Source organism: Pagrus major, chromosome 3 (genome assembly GCF_040436345.1).
Source record: "Pagrus major chromosome 3, Pma_NU_1.0".
In the NCBI taxonomy this organism is placed as follows: Eukaryota; Metazoa; Chordata; class Actinopteri; order Spariformes; family Sparidae; genus Pagrus; species Pagrus major.
In genome coordinates this window covers 22633572-22653417 of record NC_133217.1, presented here as the reverse complement: position 1 = coordinate 22653417, position 19846 = coordinate 22633572, and the positions used below count along the sequence as shown (strand labels likewise).

Genomic DNA, 19846 nt, shown 5'->3' with positions numbered 1-19846 from the left:
TGTTAAGTTATCCTATTCATATTCCAGACTGAATAAGTTTCCATTTTCCATTAAATAAATTTGATGGAAGTACATATCTTGTTTGCTTGAATTAATGAACTCATTAAATCCAGGGCTTGACTGTTTTCAGTGTTTTCCGCCAATAGAGGGGGCTCTCGTGCAAGTGGAGCATTCCCTGGTCAAAGTTAAGTAAGTCAAAGTGCAAATGTTTACATAGTCATAAAATTAAATATTTTGTGTCTTTGAAAAATACAAGTCAAATGTTCAAAAAACCTTGTTATTTACTTAATGAGTGTAGTTTTAGAGGAACTGAGTTAATTGATAGGCTATTTATTTACAAATGTAGCGACAGATGAAGACAAAATCAATCTTGTATGGAAAAAAGCATTAAAATCGCAATAATCGAAGAATCATGGCACCAAAAATCGAATCGAATCGACAATCATTATAATCGAAGAATCGAAGCTCCCATAATCGAAATCGAATCGAATCGTGAGGTACCCTTGTTCGAACACCCCTAATATTCATGTTCTTTACAGGGAGATGGAAACTATTGACCATGACTGTACCTCTGCTAAGGCCCAACAGTCCCCTTTAATTCAATCAAGCCTAATCCAATATCAAACTCAATAGTCCTGTTAGTCTCCATTTCAAACCATCCATAACTGCTTAACCATAATTAAAGTTCATCAGTTCTAGGATCCACGTCACATTATACTGACTCATAGATACCAGCCACCTAAATACACCAGATTTTTTCATCAAGATCCATGCATTACTCCTGACAAATTAATGAAAATGTCCTGTCTCACAATGTAAATGAAAGTGAGAGAAAATTTCCTGGACCCGTCCCTTTATCAGGATCCACACCACAAGTGTATGGGGTCTGTTCTGAGCCGAGACCCATCCTCCATCCATGTTTAATATTTGTTCTATCTTGTTACATATCCTATGTGACATGTTTCATATGCAGCAACATTTACTTTGTCACTGGCATGAAAAGGGGGATTTTCAAGGGGGTTCCTGACAGTAACATGCTGTTCATTCATTGTTGCTGTCTGTGCTCAGTCATTCAATGATAATACTATACAGTCTCTCACAATAACATTTTTTGGACACATACAAACTGAAGACCCTTTTAATTCACAACTGTTGGAATGTCCACAGTACATGAAGCCTCCTAGCGTCCCCGTCTTCCCTACATTTCCAGCAGACTGCATACACTTTGAAACTGGGTCTGTGTGACCTACTGGGAATAAACCCTATGTCTCTCTGTCTGACTGACTCTGTTGGCTCCATTGGTAGCTGGCACATTTGTGTGACGGGTTTAAACAGGATGCAAAGCAGGTTCTTTGTCTCCACCTGGTGGCTGAATATGTTTCCAGTAAGAAAGTAGGTAATAGCTCACAGATATTAAAGCTTCTGGATAGGCTCTACATGGAAAATCAAACTGTTGTATGTGTACACCACTTATGAGGAATTTCCATTGCTTATAATATATCCACAATGGAATACAGCTACATAACAGTTAAAAACAAGGACAACAAGGCTGAATACAGAATTAATTTAATACTAGCAACATATTTCAAAGAAGTTGGGACGGACGAAACAAAAGACTGAGAAGGTTGTGGAGTACTTAAAAACACCTATGCATCAATAAAGGTTGTTAAATCTTGCCTAAATGATTATTTGCAGCAGCATTAGAAGTTCAACTTTTGTGGTTTGTGGGCAAATTCACAGGGTGATAAAAGTAACAAAGCAAACTAACCAAATGATTCCATACAGACACACTTGTAGTGGCGACAGCCTAACTGTCCTGGCCCACGGGCTCATACTGTATAATTAAAGGGATGTTTGTACAGCTGTATGCTGACAGGTGTATTCAATAGTGCGAGGGAGCTGATTTGAATCAAATCATTCTCCATGACACAGAAAAGCCAGGGCATCGTACCGAGGTGTTTTAGGTTGGATGTTGGACAGACATTTCACTCTGGAGACACCCAGTGATGTCTCTTCCTCAGTGTCACCCAGTGTTGGCAGTAGGAGGACGGTTAGCAGACTTAAGGACCATCAATGAATTACCCTACTGTTTGATTTACACAAAAACTCTTCATGCTAACTTGATGATATTAGTGAAAATTCACTGGGTGACACTGAGGAAGAGACGCCGCTGGGTGTCTCTGGAGTGAATGTCTGTCTCTGTCCAATATCCAACCTAAAACTAACTTCACCTCGGTGGGCATGGTAGTGTTCTACATGAGGACTGGTGGGTTTCTGGATGTGTGGACAAATATGAATCTGTTATCTGTAACCCTATTGCATTTAAGAGGAATGTAGAATTATCAGGGTACATATTCCAAACATAGACGGTACAAAGTAGCGAGCGGGGTTTGGGTAATCAAGAAAGGCCCAACATCAAATTCTTGCCATGGGACTAACGAACAGTTTTGTCCAGTTGATACTGACACACTGGGCTGGAGTAGACACATGTCGAGGGCCTCAACAAGACGCCCAGTCAGAAGGGAAAAGAACATCAACTGCAAACTGCACATGTTAAATATAATTAAAAAAATATTTTAGAATATAGAAAATTGCTTTCTATATTCTGTTTATATCTATCTATAACTAAATTAATTAATAGCTACATAAATATTGAAATAAAGTTTTATTTATTTCAATATTAATGTAGCTATTAATTCATTTAAAAAAACAACATACACAACGTTGGCATCAACATGGGGGAAAGTGTTTCAGTGGTTTCCCCTCATTGGTAGTCAGGAGAACGCATCTGTAATCCTAAATTTACCATTCAAATATTAAAATCTGAATAAGAAAAGACACATAATTAGATTAAATATACAATGTCATCATCTAAAATTTAGATGATGACATTGATTTAGACTCTAACGCATATTATGGGGATATACTTTTACTATAAAATGAATTGCATATGAATAACAAAATATAAATGAATAAGCTAAAATATATACCTAACTAAATAAATGTAGATTGTGATATTCATGTGGGAGCTGAGTCATCTTGTTTGTTCACTAAATATCAAAATGTGCTTGTAGGGGCCCCCACGAAAAATGCCTGGTGTAATCTATGCATTAATCCGGCCCTGTTGACACATCACATTGTGCAGCGGCTGGACACAGAGTTATGCAGTGGTGGAAGAAGTATTCAGATTGTTTGCTAAGCTGAAAGTAGCTAAACAACAAGGTAAACTACATCACAATAAAGTTTTACATTCAAATTATCGCCCCTTACAATTCGAGGAAACAACACCGCCCCCAAACACCAGGGGCGCTGCGCTGCTCGGACACTTCCTTCAGTCCCCCTCGGTACACGTCATGCATACAGCAGCTTTAAAGTTGTGAGCATGCGCCGTTCCACCTCCTTCAATATCTGCTATTCGAAGAGCACCACTGAACAGCAACGGTATGTACTTGTATATCCTTCCTTTAACTGTGTAAACCTCAATGTTCTGCTAATTTGATATTTTAGAATCATATATATTACCATGGCTCCATTTCTGTAATATAAATGTCGATAATGAGCGCTGGTCTTTAGTCTCACTGAGAGCTTTAACGTTTTCTGTCTCGTTTGGTCCACGTAAGCGTCTGTCGCACAGTCAGTGTTCAGCTCTTTGACTGAGCCAAGCTAAAATACAACACCTTTTACTTCATTTATTCATTAATGCTCTCAACTGTTTAAGCAGAAATGTTGCTGTCGTTTTTGTCGATAAAGCTCAGGTGAAATGGCTATAACACTAGCTCCCATCGTAGCAAACTGTTAGCCATGAACATAATTAGGTGAAATCATCGTCGGGTTCATCTAATCGGACCTTTCTCTGCAAAGAATACGACGCTTTGACATGTTGAAGTGATTTTCCACAGACATTTACCTACAGATTGGGTTTAGATTATGTAGGCTGTTTCATGATTGGTTCGCTAGCTTAAAGTCCGGACTGAGCCTTATAACGTTAAACCATTTTCCTGCTTCGGATGGACAATAAAGTTACTTCATTCTAACGTTACATACCCAAATGTATGTGGACACCTGAACATTAGCCATATGAACACGTCATTCTTAAACCATGGGCATCCACATCCTAACAGAGAATGTCTTTGTAGTTCATTTCTCCAGTAGTTAGTCAGATTTTTATTTGGATCATTGTGGCCTGTTTTTCTTCCAGATGACGAAGATGCTGCATGTGTTTCTGGTCCTGGCTCTGCTCGGTCTGGGCTCAGGAGAAGAGGGAGCCCGTTTACTGGCTTCTAAATCCCTGCTGAACCGCTATGCTGTGGAGGGCCGAGACCTCACCCTGCAGTACAACATCTACAATGTGGGCTCCAGGTCAGGAGGACTTTACTAAGTGCAATAGAGTACTCTCACATAGCCACTAAAAAGTTGTTGTTTGACTGTGTGTGACACAATCTCTTGAAATGTTAAGTCCAATTGCTTGTGAGCTGTGAGCTCTTGGGGGATTAAAAGAGTAGCTAAACCCAAGAGTTTTGTCTGATGTGCCTCTACCGTGGAAATTTTAAAAAATGCCTCTAGAATGTGGATAAAAAGGTAATCAACATGGGCAGGTCTGGGAGGGGCGCTAAAACACGCCCATTCACTCCTTAGTGCTGCAGAGGCAGCCTCCCCCAGCCCCCCAACACCACAACACAGGCATGTGCTTAAACACATAATACACACACACACTGACATACTATATTGGCAGCATATTAGCAAAGTTTTCTAGTTATGTAGCTATGAGCAGCAGACCTTCTGAATGTTTGTGCTTGTTTTTTTCTTGGCCTGAATGACATTACACTAATAATGGAATTTCTGATTCTGATTAACCCTTTGACCATAAGCGGCGTCCCATGGTTTAAAAATGCAACAACTGGCAGCGTACTTAACCATTCAACTATCGTAACATTCCTATGCTGCTGTGAGTATTTATACTATATAAAATATATCCGCTAATATTAAAGTAAAAAAAATCTAAACTATGGTAATTCTTTTTAGGATTACTTAAGATTAATTATACATAAATATGCTGGCGTCTTAAATAGGTGACGATTCAAATAGCTGGCTAATATGGTAAATTGGTGTATTTTGAGAGAAGCAGTTTTACAAACAGACCATATACCCGCCCCCTATGGAGCACTCAAAAAAAGGACAAAGGAACGCACCTAAGGCGGCATCCGTCATTTGATTGGTCCACACTCTAGCTGTGTCCCTATTGGCTGGTGAAACACAATATTTTAAGCGCAGGGAGGGACAGCCTTGAGTCTGAGCAGATACCTCAATCTGAGAGGAGGTGATTGTTCTGAATGCGTGCACATTAGATTTGAGCACACAGACTTAAGATCTGAGAGCATGGACTTTAGATCTGAGCGAGCACAGGACATATTTGAATACAAGCGAAATTTTTGTGTGCAAGAAGAAAAAAATTGAGCACAAGCTTTTGATTTTTGAGTTCAAGCACACATTTTGAAAGAAAGCAGCAGACATCTCAGTGCGAGCACAAAATGTGAGCATGAGGAGAATAAATCTGAGCACGAGAAGGAGCATGGTTAAATGCTACAGAGAGAACACAACAGAAATTTCTCTGTGGAACGTGATGGTTCACGTGTGATCACTCAGTTCAAGCCAACTGCGTTAAATATTCCTCCTCCTCTGCTTCGTTGTTTTTACCGGCGGACTACAAACCAAACCGCCATCCACTGTCTGGAGTATATAACATCACTATTCACTGACGGGTGCGCTGTCATGAGTGGGAACGGGATGCACGGCTCCAAAAAAAGAAAATCAATATGTGGCGGCCAATGTTGCTATTGTGGCCGACTGCCACAAATAAATTAATGTGAAGGAAACACTGGATTGGCCACCAACGTGACTGGTTATTTTTCGGCTCATTGAAAATTATACCACAGTGGAAAGCAAAAGTTTAGAAACATCACTTCTAGTGGCTGGGCATAAAGAGCAGCTGTGCAAAGTTGCATTGTGTAATGCTTGTAGGGATGTTCATTGTACTCACTGAAAAAAATTAACATTGGGACACAAATACTCCTTTCACACTGGACAAAAACCCCCAAAACACCCACTTACATCTGGCTTATGTCTTTTTTTTCTTTTTTTTTTAATGTGAATGACTACAATCAGCATTCACTAGCGCGTCAAATGACTCTGCATTAGTCACAGGTGCTTATCGGCTTCACCACCTACTGGCTGTGATCGACACACTACACCCAGGTGGACACAATGAATTTCACACCTGTCAGGGAGATTGATATGACAGGTCTTAAAGTTAAGGACATCTGTCGATAGCAACTTCCACCCTCAGCTCCAGAAAAAAAGACGTGTAATTCAGAATGTTATTGTTTAGGACTTAATAAGAAATGCATTTAGAGTCTTCTTAATGTGGTATATGATCTGCTGCTTTATACTATTCCCTGTTTTTCTGGTGTGTTTATAATGATGTAAAAGAGGCAAATTTGTCTCTTAGCAATGTGACATGAGTCAGTTGACTGTTTCTGGTGGGTTTCCCACGTTGAAGAACGCACATACACTCCCTTAGGAGCAGGCAAACATTTTGTATCTTGCACTGTACTGGAAACCTTGATTTTAAAAAAAAATCCGACAAAGCCCTGTATTCTGGAGACATTCGTCATGTATTAAGAGCTATTCAGGCACTGTCCCAGTACACATACAGTTCTTACTGTGTTCTCGTCCTTTCTGTCTTTACAGCGCTGCTCTGGAGGTGGAGCTGTCAGATGATTCTTTCCCTCCTGAAGACTTTGGAATCGTTTCAGGAATGTTGAATGTCAAATGGGACAGGATTGCACCGTATCCTTGAACACAAATGTCCTATTGCTCCTCTCACCTTGCAGTTGTTGGTGCAGTAGGATTAATTTGGTAATTGTAGTTAAATTGGAGAAAAACCTTAACAGTTCATCAAACGCATCTCTGTATTTTGGGTTATTCAGGGCTCACTGACACCGATTTTGTTCACTTTTCACTGTATAACCTCTGGGTGCCTCTGTTTGCAGCCACTTCATACACATCACAGACAGCAGAACTACAAAACAATGGAACAGATAGAGACAGTTAAGAAATTATAGATGTCAAAGCTTGATTGTTGAATGAAACGCCCAAGTACCATGTACCATGAGAGAGATGTGGACAGGAAAACGCTGTGAGTTTTATTGTTTATGAGGCAGAGATCAGGGAGAAGTTGCCCGCCACTGGGCAAAGCAAGGCAGCACATTGTCACAAAGAACACTTTCAAGTGTATGTTGGGCTCTAAAGTTTCTAACATATTAATTTTATTTTAAGATCCCTTCTAGTCTAGTCCTCTTTATCACTCACATTACACACAGTGTATAGAGGAGATGAGTGAAGGGGCTGCCACATGCACGGCGCCCAACGAGCAGTGTTAGGGGTCGGTGCCTTGCTCAAGGGCACCTCGGCAATGCCCAGGATGTGAACTAGCATTCTCCATTACTAGTCCACATCAAACTTTTTCTGGTCCAAGTGGGACTTGAACCGGCCACCTTTGAGTCCCCAAGCCAAGTCCCTATGGACTGAGCTATTGCCACCCAATTTCTCTGACAACTTAAAAACTAAGTAGAAGGTCAGACTGTAGAAGGATAATTTTTGAATTGCTTTCAAACATACATCAATGGACTCTTCATCCTTTTTTCAAAGTTGTCAGCTTTAACCCTGGAACATTCAGAGCCAGCAATGTCTCTCACACAGTGGTGCTGCGCCCCCTGAAAGCTGGATATTTCAACTTCACCTCTGCCTCGGTCAGCTACCTGGCCCAGGAAGGAGGACAAGTCGTGGTAAAACCAGTTGATTATCTTGATGAATCAAAGCAGTTAAAGTGTTTAGTGAAGTGAAGGAAGCTGATGTCCGTTCTTCCTGCAGGTTGGCTACACCAGTGCCCCTGGCCAGGGAGGCATCCTGGCTCAGAGGGAGTTCGACCGACGTTTCTCCCCACACTATGTGAGTAGTATTCAATTCAAAATGTCACTTGCTCACTTAGGCTTGCACTGAGTGGACTGACCTGCAGGGAGTGCCATAGACATGAGGTGTTCTTGGTTTGTAATAGTGTATGGGTGGGTGCCCAGCAATCACTTTTGCACGTTTTAATCAAGACATCCCATTCAAAAAATAGTTCCCAACTGGAAGTTGTGCTGATGTCCAAATGTAACCAGCTTGTCAGCTGAATATCCTAGCAATGTTGAAATATGACATTACCCCAAACAGGCTCATTCAGCTATTCTGCTAAAGTTTTTGTATGCAGCGTGCCTTCAGTAGCTTCATACATCCTAAAAACAAGGGTTGGGTTTAAGAAAATCCTGTAATATATTCCTTTTACTGCAGAGTTACCCTTTGGGCAGTAAATCTTTGAAGCCCTGAAGTCAAACTTCTCCCATATGAGCAGATGGCAATGGCTTGCATAAAAACGTTTGTTAACACCACTACCTTTTTTAAAACAATGACAAAGGAATAAAATTTGCTTGATTAAATACATAAATGCAATAAACGTGCTTTTTATAATTTTAAAAAATGGGTCCAGTCCTTGAACTCGGAATGGACATCAGTGTGGCCTTCAGATCATAACCAAATAAATTGTCAATAAAATTTATTAAAAAAACTCAGACGATGAAATGTTCTTTTTTCATAGCAATAATCAGTATAAATGGAGAATCTTACAATGGGTCAGACAAGATACTGAACTAAAGGACTTTGTATTTGATTTTATATTAGTTTTAGCTAGCTGTACCGTGTGTGTGTGTGTGTGTGTGTGTGTGTGTGTGTGTGTGTGTGTGTGTGTGTGTGTGTGTGTGTGTGTGTGTGTGTGTGTGTATATATGTATATATATGTGTGTGTGTATGTATATGTGTATGTATGTATGTATATATATATATATATATACATATACACACACACACACACACAATGCATGCGCGCTTCTTCTGCTGTAAAGGCAAACTCTAAAATTCACAAAGAGCTTGTGACAAAAAAGATTTATTTTTTTTAATGGCAATTCTGACTTTCAAGAATGATCAAGGAACCTGTAAAAGAAGGAAGGGATAGGGACTTTGATGCCAATTCTATTGTACTGTATGTGATAAGCGTGAACAAATGGACTGAAACCCAACATATTCTTTTTCCAAATGGGTGCATTTGTTTAGTGGCTCTTCACATAGTATCCAAACATGATTATAAGCATACTTTACAGGGCTCAAGGTGAGTTGAATTACCATGGAATTCCTTCTCCTTTTTATTTTGATGCGAGGCTGCTTTTACTGACAGGGCTAATAATAGCTCATGCTATGGGAAATCACATTTTCAAATGAAACCTTTACAAACCTCTGATTATAACTGTGCTTCAAACACTTGCATTAAAACAACAGAGGTATCCATTATGGCTATGAGAAAACTGATCATCTGAAAGTAATGCATTGTAATTATGAAGAAAGCAGTCTGCCATGATCAAATCAGCATGTGGCTAATACCGAACACCTGCTCACCATATATTAAAAAAAAAAGTACATTACTTGGCTAATGGGCCCAGATTTAATTTAGTTGTATCACAGTTTATCTGACTTACTAACTTCAGTCTGTTTCTAACCTCAATCAGAAGCTCCGTCCATTACAAATAGGATGTTTGCTGCTACATCTGGTGACATCAGAGCAACGTTGCTTGCATGCAAATAAATCATTGAATTAACGCATCACACATGAAAATGACAAGGAAACACATTTCTTTACATTTTTGGACTATCCCTTGACCCACTACTCACTTCTCCATGTCTTCCTTTTCTAGCTGGACTGGGCTGCATTTGGCGTTATGACTCTGCCCTCCATTGGCATCCCTCTGCTCCTCTGGTACTCAAGCAAAAGGAAGTACGACTCGCCAAAGGCCAAGAAGAACTGAGAAGGCACGGCTGGGGGGAGGGGTGGGGATAGAAGTCAAAGGATCTCTGAATAGCTTAATAACCCATATTGGGGGTGAAAGTTAACAGAAAGTACAGTGACCCAGGAACATGATTGCAATTTCATCAAACAAGCAGCATGATTAAAAGATCTTTGAGTCAGGAAGTAGAAGAACAGCAAAAGTAACATGAACAGCTTTAGTGTGGTTACAAATCATGAGCATGTACAGAAAAGCTTTCTGTTCTCTCTACAGCCTGAGCTTCACCAGCTGCCTGTCATTCCTTCATATTTGCAAATGGGTTCATGTGACAACTTACATTACAATTACAATGGCAGTTACTACTGTAACAGGTTTTTGTACTTTTGTAATTGTGTGTGTGTAATGAACTGAATTTGGATTTGAAGTTTAGAACCAGTTGAACTTCAAAATAAATTAATAAAAACAGGTTGTGTTTTTCTAAAGCTGTATTTGAATGATTTCTGAGATTTCGACATGCAATATTTTTCTCAGCAAAAGCGTGATTAAACCAATACTTTTGTTTTAAATGTTGCTTCTTAACCCAGTGTAAAGCTCATCATGTTCAAAGAGTGTTATGATGGCCGTGTGGCGGCTGGAAATATTTGAAGCAGGAGTCTGAAGCAGAGGTTTGGTGCAGACCAAAACCGGGTGTTTGTTTTCACCAACATTTAACATATATCAGAACTACATTATGACGAGCTGCATGGAGTCCTGGCAGTGGCAGTGCTTGCTGGAAATTGGCTGCCTTATATAGCCTGCCACTGCCATTAACTTCTACCCCTCCCACAACATAGGGGAATCTTTGCCACACCTGACAGCAAACTAACACAACAAACACAAATACATCTAGATTATACTAATGTAAAGTATTCTACCTGATCCTATTTTATCTAACACCATACCAGTCAATCCTAGCAATCCTGACATACAAACTAAAGTCCCAGACACCCCTACACCAATCAACAGGTGGTATCTCCTGGAACCTTTAAATTTGTGCTTTGTTGCCCTGGGGACTCTTTTGCCCAGAACACCCTGAAGAGTTGAACGGTGGCTGTGTCTCAATTCAGGGGCTGCATCCTTCAAGGACGCGGCCCACGAAGGCCGGGTCCTTCGGAGAGACCTTCGAAGACCTCGTCCACCGTTGTTAAATGGGACGGTCTAGCCTTCGGAGCGTTTCCTGGTTGCGTCACCAGATGTTCCCGCCCCTTACGTCACAATTTCTGCAGCCCAGGCCCGCGAAAGTGACGATCTACACCACTTGATGTTGCCATTTTCCTTCTGTCTTTCTTCTGTTTCGGGCACGCAAAGGATCTTGGGATATGGGAGGCCGCGAAGGATAGTAGCGGTGCGTCCTCCAAAAAGAGGGAAGGACAGGCTGCATTTGAAGGGGCCTTCCAATTGGACACAGCCTTCGCACGGCGTTGTGACGCACTTGGCCTTCGAAGGATGCAGCCCCTGAATTGGGACACAGCCGGTGTCCAACGGTGTCCAAATTCAGGGGCTGCATCCTTCAAGGACGCGGCCTTTGTGGTCACCAGGTGTTCATGCAGTAAAGTCTGTTTTGGTTCAAATCTATCAAACGTGTACATTTATTTGTGTTTGTACAATGTGTCAAATCTAAATTGAATTATCAACATTACAAAATAAACATTAACCCATTGGTGAATAACAACTATATTTACCATAGCATTACCAGCGTCACGTATTTTAACTGAAAGTTGAAATTTGGAGGTTTTATAGTCCCTTGAAGTTTAACATATCTGGCGTTGGATGTTCAAATGAGTAAAAACCAAGTATAAACCCAAGACTCACATTTGAATGTCATGTCTGCGCCACTTGAGATCGCCATTTTCTCTTTCTTTCTCTCTTCTGTTTCGGGACTGAGCGGCGCGCAAAGGATCTTGGGATATGGGAGGCCGCAAAGGATGGTAGCGGTGCCATGGATCTATTATATTACATTAGGTCTTATTATAGATCCATGAGCGGTGCGTCCTCCAAAAAGGGGAAATGAAGGTCGCATTTGTGGGCTGCATTTGAAGGAGCCTTCGAATTGGGACAGCCAGCGTAGTGTTGTGATGCAATTGGCCTTCAAATGCGCCCTTCGCAGGATGCAGCCCCTGAATTGAGACACAGCCACAAGCTGTGTCTCAATTCAGGGGCTGCATCCTAGTACATTTGTCACAAGAAAGAAACCACAACATATCACCGTCGATAAAGTAGAAAAGAAAAAATAGAAACAATTTTCAAGCCCTTACCTGAGCAAAGTAGCTACTAGTGTTTGACGTTTACCCACAGCAGTTGAGCAAAGAGTTCTGCTAGATGGGTACCACGGCAACACCACATGGACAAACCACACGCAGAACTGCAATACTAGAACTGTTTTCTCCTTTATGTTTTGTCATTTACTAATGATTATTTCAGACAGTGGTGTGTGGTTGCCTGTCATAGAATAGCAATTTATTGATATTTTTTATATCAGTTAGGCTAAACTGTATATTGGGGGAGACACACATGATAATTCTGGCCTTGGGTCATCCCATCGTATGAGTTTGCATGTGTGCTTTTTTACTTATAGTTGAAGTAGCCTAATGTTTTTTAGTTCGCTGCTGACCCTCTCAGATTTTGCAGAGGTTGCTTTGCAGAATTACTGTGGTAAAATTACATCCCCTCACTTATTCAACCAACATATTTTCATTTGGGGACACAGGTGGACTTATCTGTACTTCCAAGGCCTTGACATTTGTGTGCCTTTTTTAAAAAAATAAATAAATAGAGAATGAATAAATTCCCTATCTCTGTTCCATTGAACTTAAGGTACGACTCACATTATTGACATGCCGTTACAATAGGACAAAAGAGAGGAAATGAAATTACTTAACACTGAATATGGGAATTCTGTGGGAGTGCGTGATCATGTTGATGTTTGAATACTCCAATATCTTTACCAGTTAGTCTCCAACTGTGTCTGCTGTTTGGTGCAGAGCAGGTAGTGTAGTTATTTCTCTGTGAACTTCTCATATAAAAGTGCAGTATCACATACTCAACCTGAAACCAACACTGATGAATACTGAATACTAGTGGTATTACTAAGTCTAACGAAAGTCATGACATTACAAAGATTCAACCTAATTTTTTTTATTGACTGAATGTACCGAAGTAAAACCCCCACAAAACACAGGACGAATGAGCAATAGAAGGAACCCAAACATCCCTAAACCTCCTCAACACAGGTAACACATGAACCGAAGGTCGTCCTCATCCAGGAATGACGTGTCGGAAGCAATTCTTCTTCTGACGCTTCTTCTTTGCCCCCATGTTTTCTAAAAGTCAAAGGACATTAAAGACCTCAGCGGTCTCCCAAACTCCAAAATGCACAACAGTTCAGACACAAGTGGAGGTGACTTCATGCTACTTTCAGTGTTGGTCACTAAGGACGCTGACGTCTCGTTCAGGCCAGACTGAAAACACCACAAAAAGTTAGAGTGTTACTCCTGTTAAATATAAATAAAAACAACAAAAATTCAACAAGATTTTTTGTTTCTGAGGCTCTTGTGGACCAAAACCTCCTGTAGTAAAGATCTTGATCTAGCCATCGTGTGGATTTGATATGGAAGTGAGTGATAGACAAAGGCAACAGGTTGAGATACTATTTTTCATCATCTCACCTGACTGCACTCTCCTGATCTTCCAGCAGCGTGTGCTCGGCTGTCGCAGGTCGAACCAGGATCACACCTGATGGTAGAAATGTGGGAGATGGAGTGCAGTCATTTATTGGATGTTAATGACAGGCAGCAGGCTCACAGTCCTCACTAATGCACATATGCTCAATCTATAACCCTTTCACACAGAAATTCCGCATTATCGCAGCAGTGGAGGCTTGCCTTTACGCCGCCTTTGTTTGTTTATGGCGTGTTTTCTCCAGTTTCCACCTGTTAATTTAAACATGCATCTGCTGACTGTTTATAATCATATGCTCTGAATCGCATTACATAACCACCGCCATTCAACTGCAGTAGCCGCCTGGCTCTGCTGCTGGGGAAAGGTGCTGTTTATTGGGCAGTGTTACGTCAGGTTAATTATCAGTAACTTACAAAGCATCACCTACAGGACTCACATCTCTCACACACACTTACTTTGGGTAGTCTGGTGATAAATGGATGAGTGAGGACTTCACAGGGAGTGATCCTCTCATCCTCATCCATCTTCAGCATGGCCTTCAAACATCCCTAAACCTCCTCAACACAGGTACAACATGAACCAAAGGTCGTCCTCATCCAGGAAAAGACGCGTCAGAAGTGATTCTTCTTCTGAGGCTTCTCCTTTGCCCCCATGTTTTCTGAAAGTCAAAGGACATTAACGACCTCAGCCGTACTCCAAAATGCACGACAGTTCAGGCACAAGTGGAGGCGACTGTTACTTACCGCATGAGTCCTCACATATTGAGGACTTCGTGCTACTTTCAGTGTTGGTCACTGAGAACCCTGACGTCTCGTTCAGGCCAGACTGAAAACTGATCACCTGTGTACTTACAGGACTCACATCACACACACACTTAGGGTAGTCTTTGGTAATTAATGGATGAGTGAAGACTTCACAGGGAGTGATCCTCTCATCCGCATCCATCTTCAGCATGGCCTTCAGGAGCTCGATACACTGCTCTCGCTCTGCGGCCTCAGCTTCATTATTTTCCTCAAGACGCATCTAGTTGAGGAAACAACGGTCAAATCCACCATCATGAAAAGACCATCGATTATAGTGACAATGAAAGTTACTTCATACTTTTTTGAGATCGTCCAGAGACTGGAGCTTGTGGCCCTTGTTGACACTGCGAGGTGACATCTGAAATACTCGAAAGATGTCTGAAAAAAGGTTCAAAGTGTTTGTGTTAATGTTCCTCAAAATCAATCTGAATGATCAACTGTTGGGAAACATTAACAAGAAAATATTCTGATAAAAGATTAAAAGGTCAGAGAAGGTTCACTGTGGTACCTTGAGCTCCCAGCTGATGGACTCAGTCCTGTTAAAGTACTTCTTTGTCCCTAGACCAGCACTGAGACAGTCCGCTGGCTGACTCAGGAGATCAATAATGCACTGCAGCTGGAGGTTAAACACAACATTACATCAAAATATGCAAGTGGAAGCAAAATATTGTTCTCAGGAGGACAAAGTAATGACTCGCCCGTATCTGAATGGCCAGTTCTCGTCGGTCGACTAGGTTAAGGCATGAGGAGTGAGACTGGCCAATCAGAGGCAGAGTAGGGCAGGTCATCCTGGAAAGCTTCTGCTGTCTTTTTGACAACATGCTAATACTAACACCTCCCATCGTAGCTAAGGTACAAAGTTCTTTGAACCACTAAACATCAGATTACTTCCTTCTGTCACACTCAAAGTAATTAATAGTATTTAGAGCATTTTTTCATCTGTTTCAACAAAACACCAGGATGGTTTCTCATTCCCTATTTCCTTTAAAATTTCCTTTTGATTCCCAGCTTTAGATTTCTCATCATACATGTGGGATGTACAAGGAGCACTAATTAGAGAAAAACCACAAGCACGAGTGAAGACACACAAGTAGGAGTAACTGACAAACGGTCTGACTATAGTAGATGACTTACTAGTTCATACTTTGAACGGCAGTTTGCCACATATCATTATGAACGTCACACAGCCCAGGGACCACATGTCAATGGCCTCAGAAAATGGACAGCCCAACATGATTTTTGGAGACCTGAATGTGGAGAAGAAACATTACACAGGATGTTCACACTGTCATATTTTGGAAAGTGAGCAATACACGGTAAACTACTAACTCACTCCAGTGTAATAATAAAAATAATTAATCCTACCTAAAACACAGTGGTTGCAGGAGCGCGCCCTGGCTGGCTTCTGATCTGGAAATGGCAACACCGAAGTCAATCAGCTCGACTCTGAAGGGTCGTGTTTGGTGATTCTCCATCATGATGTTGTGGAGGTGCACGTCAGTGTGGATCACCCCGATCCCCTTCAGCATGTCAAATGCTGTTGCCATCTGAAAGTACATGGTCAGTAAGAATGTACCAAAGCCTAAAACTGACAGAGTGCTCAGTGCTTTGCTTTCCATGTGATGGTGCTAAGTTCATACCTGCTGGATGACGGTTCTGATGTCACTCAGACGCATAGGCGTCACCTAGGTACTACCTAAGTAGTCACCTAGGCTGATATCCAATACCTCAAACACGATTGCCTTTCCATGTTTGGTTTTAATACAATCGATGAACTTGACAATGTTGTGGTGTTCGAGTTTGAGGCGCTTGAACTGTTTCAGCATGGAAACCTGGAAACACATGGCAAGTTTGACATGATTAGTTTTTTTTACAGTTAATGTGTGAAGTCTTCATAATGTGGTGCTTAAAACTTTGTGTACAGATAATCACTATATCTTTACATAGTGACGTTTGTAGATAGCTTAAAGTAGCTTAAAGCAAAAGGAATTGCTTGTTTGCACAAGGCACTTACTTTGAATATACAATATCTTTTACAACCTTGAACATTAAAATCAACACCTCCCACCTCATGGACTTTGTCGAAGTATTTAGGAATCGTCACAGCCACAGTCTGCTTAATGTTGCGAATACAGGATGTGTTTTTAAGATTTTTTTAAAATCAAACTAAAAAATAACCGTAATTCTAAACAATTTGGGCATCTTAGCCATTGCTCTTTTTTAGCAAATATAGGATGGATGAAACTTGTCGAGAGTTGTCTACTTTCAGAACTTCTCTGAAGCCCATGTCCTCGACAATATTAAATCGATCTGCAATCCATTTGGCAATCGTGTCAGTCAACTTGTCAGAGGTAGACTTACTTAATGCCCTGCGTTCAGTGAGGGTGGTCTGCCGCAAGTCAGGCATTACACCTGAAGCTGAAGCCCAGACAAATACATGCTTGGTGTTGAGATGATATACAAGCTTGAGGTGCTTCGGTGAAACAAAAACTCCTTCCTGCAGTGTGTGCACATCACAATGTGTTTATTGATTGTTCCATCTTTGCTTTTCTCATACTCGAACTTTCCATCCAAAGGGCCAAGAGGTTCTTCGGATTCCTCCATCTCGTTCGGGTCACAATCAATCAGCCATAACGTCAGTGTTGCCAGATCTCGCGCCTGAGCCTGCTCCAGACCAGGCTAACAGACAGGCTAAGATTAATCCCAGTGATTCACCTGTGGCTGTGTCCAAATTCAGGGGCTGCAGCCTTCAAGGACGCGGCCTTTGCGGCCCACGGAGCCCGGGTCCTTCGGAGAGACCTTGAAGGCCACGTCCACCGTTGTTAAATGGGACGGTCCAGCCTTTGGAGTATTTCCTGGTTGCGTCACCAGGTGTTCATGCATTAAAGTCTGTTTTGGTTCAAATCTATGAAACGTGTACATTTATTTATGTGTGAACAATGTGTCAAATCTAAATTGAATTATCAACATTACAAAATAAACATTAACCCATTGGTGAATAACAACTATATTTACCATAGCAGTACCAGCATCACGTTTTTTAACTGAAAGTTGAAATTTGGAGGTTTATAGGTTTTATAGTCCCTTGAAGTTTAACATATCTGGCGTTGGATGTTCAAATGACTAAAAACCGAGTATAAACCCATTACTTAAATTTATATGTCATGTCTGCGCCACTTGATGTCGCCATTTTCTCTTTCTTCCTCTTCTGTTTCGGGACTGAGCAGCGGTGCGCAAAGGATCTTGGGTTATGTGAGGCCGCGAAGGACAGTAGCGGTGCGTCCATGGATCTATTATATAACGTCTTATTATAGATCCATGCGATAACCTCACGAGACCAAGGCGGCCGCAGTTTTTAGAGCCAGGCGCCGCAGTCGGTCTCCACCGACTGCAAGACCGCAGGGCATGATGGGAAACGCCTGGCTGTCGCCTGATCAAAGAGCTGATTGGCTCTTACTTAGGACTACAAACACTACTTTTTCCGAAAATCCTAATTTTGTGTGTAATTGTTATATTTAATGCTAGATTATATGAATCTCATGTTGTGAAATGAAGGTTTAATCTGTTAACAAACATATTTTGTGTGGTTGATAATAATAATAATAATGATAATAATAATAATGAAGGTTATTTATAAAACACTTATAAAAACGAGCAATCAGTGCTTCACAAGGCAGACAAAAAGAACAAAGGATAGAATACAATGCCAGATACACACATATTCCCACATATATACTGTATATAATTACAAATATAAATACATCACTAAATAAAGATAAGAAACCTTTGCTGCTTGTCCTCCCCATGTGTAGCCTATATATGTAGCTGTGAGGACGTTTGGACTGTTAATTCAGTATTTCTATTTCTTAAATTTAGGGATTGTATGATTTATAAATGACAGTGCCTTTACATAAATTTACTTTGTAGGCAATTCTCATTCAATAAATATGACTTCCAAGGGCTAACATCTGCCCAGTCGTTCTGATTTTCACCTCAATCATAACAGTGGCATCTTAAACAAATAAAAGTTATGATGGACAAATTTTGACCACAGTGAAAAGTAGTTATCATTTTAGAAAAATCCACTTTGTATGACCTCAAAACCGTGAACCTAAAAAGTATGATCAATTCATTGGTACAAAGTTTATATTTCTATTTGTTACATTTGTGAGATTATTATGTGGATTCCAGTCCATCTTCATGGAGAAGTAGGGAGATCTCTTCTGCTTCAATTTCATCAGCGATCAAGAACGCATACGCAGTTTCTTCAGCCATAACTCTCCGAACGTGTTCTGCAAACTACAGGTAGCCTACAGGTGGATCTAACAGGATGTACATGTTTCTGTGACTTCCTGTATATTCTTTGACGGCGGCTGGAAACTGTCCGACTCGACTGCAGCTTTTTGTCAGCGCCCCCTGCTGCTGCCGCCTGGTCTCGTCCACCTCCCAGGCGAGGCGCAGTTCATCTCGAACGAACCTATTAAAACCATATACAAACAACTCATGCAAATAAAAATACAGCACGCAACAATATAAAATACTTAAAAACAGTCACTTCTGCCCTTTGACACTGACTGTAGGAGTGTCCATCAGAGCTGTTGCCTCATCCCAGTTCTCCTGCATACTCCCCAGACATGTCAGCCATTTAGCATTAACGAGTGTGACAGCATGTTCTTCTTCCTGCCAATATTCAGTGACTTCACAGACACTGAAGAGGAGTGGACCAATGTTCCGTGGCCACAATCAACAACCTGATCAACTAAATACATATTGCTCTACTGTAGCCTAGTGCGACCATTGGTTGACATACAGTAAACTACATATGATGTGTAACTGTAGCTGTATGCAGGGGTGGACTGGCACAAAAATTCAGCCCTGGCATTTTCTGTCCATACCAGCCCACTACATTATCAGCGGACACCATGTAGAAGTCCACAAATCTCGCGGCGTCTTCTCTCACACATACTACAAAGAAGAGTCATATTCCTTGATAGCAGTTAACAAATAATGCACGCAGCTATGAACTCAAGGACTAAAATTGACAGCTATAGCAATCAACCAATCAATCTTTGTTCATTATAGTGTCAAATCACAACAGAAGTTATGTCATGACAAGGGGTGGGACGAGACTAACGGGAAGAACCCAAAATCGGGGTGGGCACTACCTCTACCAGTTGGGTGGAGAGGGGAGAAAGAGCGAGAGAGACAAAGAGAGAGAGACAGGGAGATAAGGACAAACAGGGACAATAATAACAAAATATCCTGACAAATAATCTAAATAGAAACATATTACAGACAGTAGCAGCATTAGAGCTGGAACTCATTTGTATTAACGGTGACTCAGTCATTATGAAACCATAAATAGAGAATTGAAAAAATATATATATGGTGACTCAGT

At 41.0% G+C, this 19846-nt stretch overlaps 2 protein-coding genes across 4 annotated transcripts in view; one reads left to right on the top strand and one right to left on the bottom strand.

Annotated features, from left to right (window-relative positions):
* Nucleotides 1-3386: 3386 nt before the first annotated feature.
* On the top strand, nucleotides 3387-10410 carry ssr2 (signal sequence receptor, beta). Its single transcript, XM_073463015.1, has 6 exons — nucleotides 3387-3441; nucleotides 4199-4359; nucleotides 6748-6846; nucleotides 7736-7844; nucleotides 7930-8007; nucleotides 9839-10410. Exons 2-6 carry the CDS (start codon nucleotides 4199-4201, stop codon nucleotides 9947-9949), a joined length of 558 nt encoding a protein of 185 aa, XP_073319116.1. The 5' UTR covers nucleotides 3387-3441; the 3' UTR covers nucleotides 9950-10410.
* Nucleotides 10411-13086: 2676 nt separating this feature from the next.
* The window catches only part of LOC140993880 (homeodomain-interacting protein kinase 1-like), a 318372-nt gene continuing 311612 nt past the window's right edge, over nucleotides 13087-19846 (bottom strand). Inside the window, exons 1-9 of one of the 3 annotated variants that reach the window (XR_012178689.1) lie at nucleotides 16810-17439; nucleotides 16089-16280; nucleotides 15814-15995; nucleotides 15583-15695; nucleotides 14957-15064; nucleotides 14747-14826; nucleotides 14101-14668; nucleotides 13633-13699; nucleotides 13087-13287 (exon numbers count right to left, since the gene is read on the bottom strand). Coding sequence is in view for 1 of the 3 variants with exons in the window: in XM_073463435.1 (XP_073319536.1) it covers nucleotides 15587-15695; nucleotides 15814-15995; nucleotides 16089-16124 (327 nt within the window). In the remaining 2 variants the exon portion in view is untranslated. Of the gene's footprint in view, nucleotides 13426-13632; nucleotides 13700-14100; nucleotides 14669-14746; nucleotides 14827-14956; nucleotides 15065-15582; nucleotides 15696-15813; nucleotides 15996-16088; nucleotides 16281-16809; nucleotides 17440-19846 lie in introns of those variants that run through there. The other 2 variants (XM_073463435.1, XR_012178688.1) reach the window with 2 other exon arrangements.